Source organism: Melanaphis sacchari, unplaced genomic scaffold (assembly GCF_002803265.2).
Source record: "Melanaphis sacchari strain LSU unplaced genomic scaffold, SCAv2.0 Contig2072_pilon_pilon, whole genome shotgun sequence".
Classification (NCBI taxonomy): Eukaryota; Metazoa; Arthropoda; class Insecta; order Hemiptera; family Aphididae; genus Melanaphis; species Melanaphis sacchari.
The window spans coordinates 1-4,908 of NW_020271025.1; the positions used below are offsets into that span (position 1 = coordinate 1).

At 54.3% G+C, this 4,908-nt stretch overlaps 1 protein-coding gene across 1 annotated transcript; it reads left to right on the plus strand.

Annotated features, from left to right (window-relative positions):
- Positions 1-1,863: 1,863 nt before the first annotated feature.
- Positions 1,864-2,182, plus strand: LOC112593468 (the record flags this gene model as incomplete). Its single annotated transcript, XM_025337861.1, is given in 1 exon segment — positions 1,864-2,182. A coding segment is annotated over 1 exon segment (310 nt), but the record flags the coding sequence as incomplete, so codon positions are not given.
- Between the last annotated feature and the right edge of the window lie 2,726 nt (positions 2,183-4,908).

Consider the following 4,908-nt stretch of genomic DNA (forward strand, 5'->3'; position numbering starts at 1 on the left):
ATCGGTATACTTCGTTCCAGTTATTGCTGCCATCTGAAGGAAGGCCCAGCTCCACCTACAGTTAGGATGGACGGGAAGAGGATAGCAGGAGGTAGCAAAGTGGTTTATCTCAGGTACCTTGGACGATGGTGGAGTTTAGGAGCGTGAAACAGTAGCGGAAAGCAGCAATGTTTGAAGGATCCGGCGTATAAGTAGCCTCAACCTGGGCCTTAGTGGGCGGACGACGCGCAGATTATGCCAGAGTGTATTTGTGCCGAGACACTGCTTTACAGGGCAGCGGTGTGGGTGAAAACCGTCAAAGCGATCGGATGATGAAACGTCTGTATTAGGAGCCAAGGGTGCGCTTTGGCGGCAGGGGCATATCGTACCACAGTACGGATACTCTACTACTTCGCTGGCGGAGTTCTCCCTGGACCTGGCAGCGAGGAACCAATGGGGCCGTTGGCTAGGGTGAAGGAATAGAACCAGGAGGGCATATGGAAGGTGAAGGAAGGAGACTTGCCGAGTGGCAACACGGTGGGAGAGCTGAGTGAAGGGCAGACTCACATATAGCTACTTCCCATGCGTGAAAGAAGGTTGAAGTGTAGCTGGGTGGAGGTGGACCATGAGTCTCCAGTTCCTAACGGGACATGGGGATTTGGGTCCTATCTCCTACCCTTCTAAGTCGAGACCGACGAATGTCAATGAGCTCCGGATACGATGGGTACGTCGTCTTCAGGTACGATGCACTGGCGAATAGACGAGGCACTAATAGACCTGAGTGGGCGAGACCTACAGTGCCGTGTTCGCCGCGCGTCGTGAATTCCCGGGCTCGAAGAGTTTCGCGGATTATGACGGAGAGTGTCGGCCGTTCGCGGTCATGTTGTCGGACATCTCGGTAGATGAGTTGAACCGCATCGCAAGAGCTGGGGCGTCTGGGACGGGCGGTAGCGAAAGGCCACGGCATAGATGGTGTGGTCGACCCTTCGGGTGATGTCTGCCTATTCCGGCCGTGGCTCGTCCGACTTGACCGAGTAGGCATCTGGGATGCGGGGTGCAGTGTTGTTGTTCCGGCGCGATGGTGAAGAGACAGCGGAAACTACTCGCGGTAAGTTGTTGGCTCTTCTCCAGTATTACGTGTTCACTAGGTGCGCCTGGGGCGCATGGTTTGATACACGGTCTTCGGGCCACCAGACGCTGAGCGGGCGTGGAGAAATAGGTACTCACTCTGCAAAGGCAAAATGAGGGGTCACGGCCACCGTGTAACCCGCGAGCGCGGCGTTATGGGCAACCACTAGCCCTCGGTATCTGTAAAGTAAATATTAGGAGGCGAAACAACTAACTTTAGGCCATGATGAAGTCTAGCCGAAACGTCGCACTAGACGCCTGATTAAGTGGGAATAATTACTACAGGAATGACGTCTGGAACCAGCATCGGGGAAACCTGGTGGACGTCTGGGATCGGATGTGTGGCGGTGTGCAAACGAAAGTGGTTAATGATCGCATGCTGATCGGCGAAGGTTAACGGTAGTATTCCTGGGAACACAGCCACTCTGCCGGTGGGGTATATCACCTGGCGTTTGTAAACCATGATAAGCAGCAGGTTAGATGGTTGCGGCCCACCAGTGGTCAGTAGAGATTTGATACATCTTGACCAAACTGGTAGTCATTTGAAAAACCCGTCAAGGCGAGGGCGTAAGCTCACTGCAAGGACTGGTGGATGGCCTTGCAATATCTCATATGACGATGCTTGCGTCGCACCGAAACATGGTGCCTCTGCTGAAAGGGTTGATCTAGGCTCCTACGCTTTCTTGCGGGTGAAGGACTCTGTCAGAATTTGTTGAACTTCGGAGGAGCCTCTTCGGACTCAATGCGGGTGGAACCGGGCGGAGAAACGTATTCCAGCATCCTAAAGGCGATAAGAGAAAAGGTGGACGCCAACGAAATCGGATGCCAGATATCGTCTATCAAAGAAAGTAGAAAAGGCCAGATCCTGATAAGATTGCACCATAATGACCAAAAAAGGGAAGAACTAGCCGAGGCGCTCAAAAACCTAGGCGACCGAGCAGTAGTAAGAGGCCTAGTCAGCCAAGACGAGCTAGACATACGGGATCCTCGACAGCGTCACCACGGACTCGAGGTGGAATGCTGCATCAGATCATCCCTGGACTGCCCGCAGACGACCAATCGGTGAAGGTGAAAGCATCCGCCCGGCTCCCGCAGGCACCCAAAGAGCAACAGTGAGATTAAGAAGCACAGACGCGATCAAACTGGCAAGGAATGGCCGCATCAAAATCGGATGGATCAACGCCCGAGTGAGGATAAGGGTAAACGCCATCCGATGCTTCAGATGCCTCGGATACGGGCACACACCAAATGCGAAGGCCCGGACCGCTCAGGAGTGTGTAGTCTCTGCGGAAGCGGCAACCACAGAGCGTCTGACTGCAACTCGCCACCGAATTGTGCAGCCTGCACGGACATCAAGCAGCAAACAGGCCATTACCCTGGCAGCAGCAAGTGCACGGCACACAAATTAGCGCTGTCAAAGACGAAGACGCCTCACATCGAGCAAAGGGAGTCAGGTAAAGAAACCGACGCCCCGAACTCCAATCGACATGCCTAAATACCTGCAGATAAACCTGAACTGCTGCAAAGCAGCTCAGGCTCTGATGCACCAGGTGGCAGCAGAGGAAAATGTGGACTTCGTCTTCGCAAGCGAGTTCCACAGAGAGGAAGGGCCAAATTGGAAAGCCGACACATCGGGAAAGGCAGCGATAATAATGAACACCAATAAGAGACTTGACAAGGAGGGGAGAGGAGAGGCAGGCTTCAGGTGGGTAGCAGTCAACGGCTTGAGGCTGTTTTCGTGTTACTGGTCCCCAAACTCAACTATCCAGGAATTCAAGGATTTTGTAAGCAGGCTGGAGAGAGCGATAAGGAGTGAAGCAACGGAGGTCCTACTAACAGGCGACTTTAATGCAAAGCACAACGGATGGGGATGCCCTAGGAACGACCAAAGAGGCGACATACTTATGGACATGGTCGACTCCACGGGGATGGTGATCTGCAACAAAGGCAAGGAATGCACGTTCCATAAAGGGTCAATCATAGACCTGACCATAGCGACACCCCGCACTGCCCAGACGATACAGAGGTGGGAGGTTCTCGACAGGGAGTCACTGAGCGACCACTTTTACATCCTATTTCAGACCAATACAGGACCGGCCAGCGACGAGCCACGTAGGGGACACAAAATAGACGCGAGGAAGCTGGAGACACTGCTCAAATCCGCCCACCTCGCCGAAACCCTCAGAAGCTGCTCGGACGCGAACAAATGCGCGCAGACCCTCACGGAGCACATCAGCAAATGCCGCACAACAGGTACGCGCGGAATGAAAACCAGAAAGTCGGTACACTGGTGGAGTCCCGAAATCGACGCGCTCCGAAACACCGCAAACCATCTCCGAAGGGTATTCCAGCGGAAAAGGAAGAAGCACGGCCCCGCAGAAAGCAAAACCGAGGAAACCAACTCCAAGGCGGCCAAGCGAGCACTGGCAAACGCCATAAAGAGAGCGAAGGAGACGTCATGGAGAAACTTGTGCGACTTGGTCCAGAGGGACACATGGGGCCTGCCGTACAAACTGGTCATGGACAAGCTGGTCAGACCGGCCCCAATCCCGGAACTGGACACCCCAGGCAGGCTGCGTCTCATCGTGGACGGTCTATTCCCGCAGCACCCGATGAGGAGGAAAGTCGACTGGCCCCTTGACCTGAGCCACGACCAGAACTGGATGATCAACGAGGCCGAATTAAAGATCGCGGCCAGTAGCCTCAAATCAAAGATCGCTCCGGGACCAGACGGGCTCACGAACGAAGTGGTCAAAACCATCGCCTCGTTGAACCCGGGCGTGCTGACATTGGCCTACAACACCTGCCTGGCAAGCGGAGTGTTTCCAAAGATATGGAAGAACGCTAGGCTAGTCCTCATCCGGAAAGGGGACAAGCCCCTCGACGCGCCGTCATCTTACAGGCCGCTATGTCTCCTCGACTGTCTCGGCAAACTCCTGGAGAAAGTCCTAGACAATCGGCTTAGGAGGTTCCTGGACGACAACGATGGACTGCACAGCAGGCAATTTGGTTTCCGAAAGGGGCACTCTACCATCGACGCCCTGAACACCCTGAAAGCAACAATCGCGCCAAACCAGAAAGTCGGCATACTGACGCTGGACATAAAAAATGCGTTCAACTCCGCCCCCTGGGCAGCGATATCAGATGCCCTAAGAGAAAAAGACGTGCCCGTATATCTGAGGCACATCATCGACAGCTACCTGGAAGACCGTACGCTGATCATCGAAGAGGGGGAGTCTCGCATAAAAATCGACGTCACGTGCGGAGTTCCACAAGGGTCGGTCATCGGGCCCACGCTGTGGAACGTCCTCTACGACGGCCTCCTGCGAACACGACTCCCGACAGGCGTGGAATATCTGGCGTTCGCGGACGACGTCGCGCTGGTGGCCCGAGCAGCGGACTCAATCGAACTGGAGCGTCTACTAGCGACATCAGCCCAGATCGTGAACGACTGGCTTGTAGAAATCGGCCTAGCCCTCGCAGAGGATAAATGCGAACTCACTATGCTTCGTTCAATTGCATGATGCTCAACCCGTAGCGCTCATGTCCTCTGCCCATGTCGGTGACACGACAGAAGGATGAGGCTACGTTGCTACGGTTGCGTTTGTGGCTTCTGCACTGATGTTAGGCATTATCCGAGAAGCCTTCGGCACCTTATCTGCTTTTCCAACTACCTGGCTTGCCCTGAACCTCCATCCACTGTCTATGACACCTGTACTTTATGCACTTTTGAGTTCACCGTGTGCCCGTTTATCGTCACGCTGATGTCGTTGTGTGTCCGAGTTTTGTAGTATCGTGAGT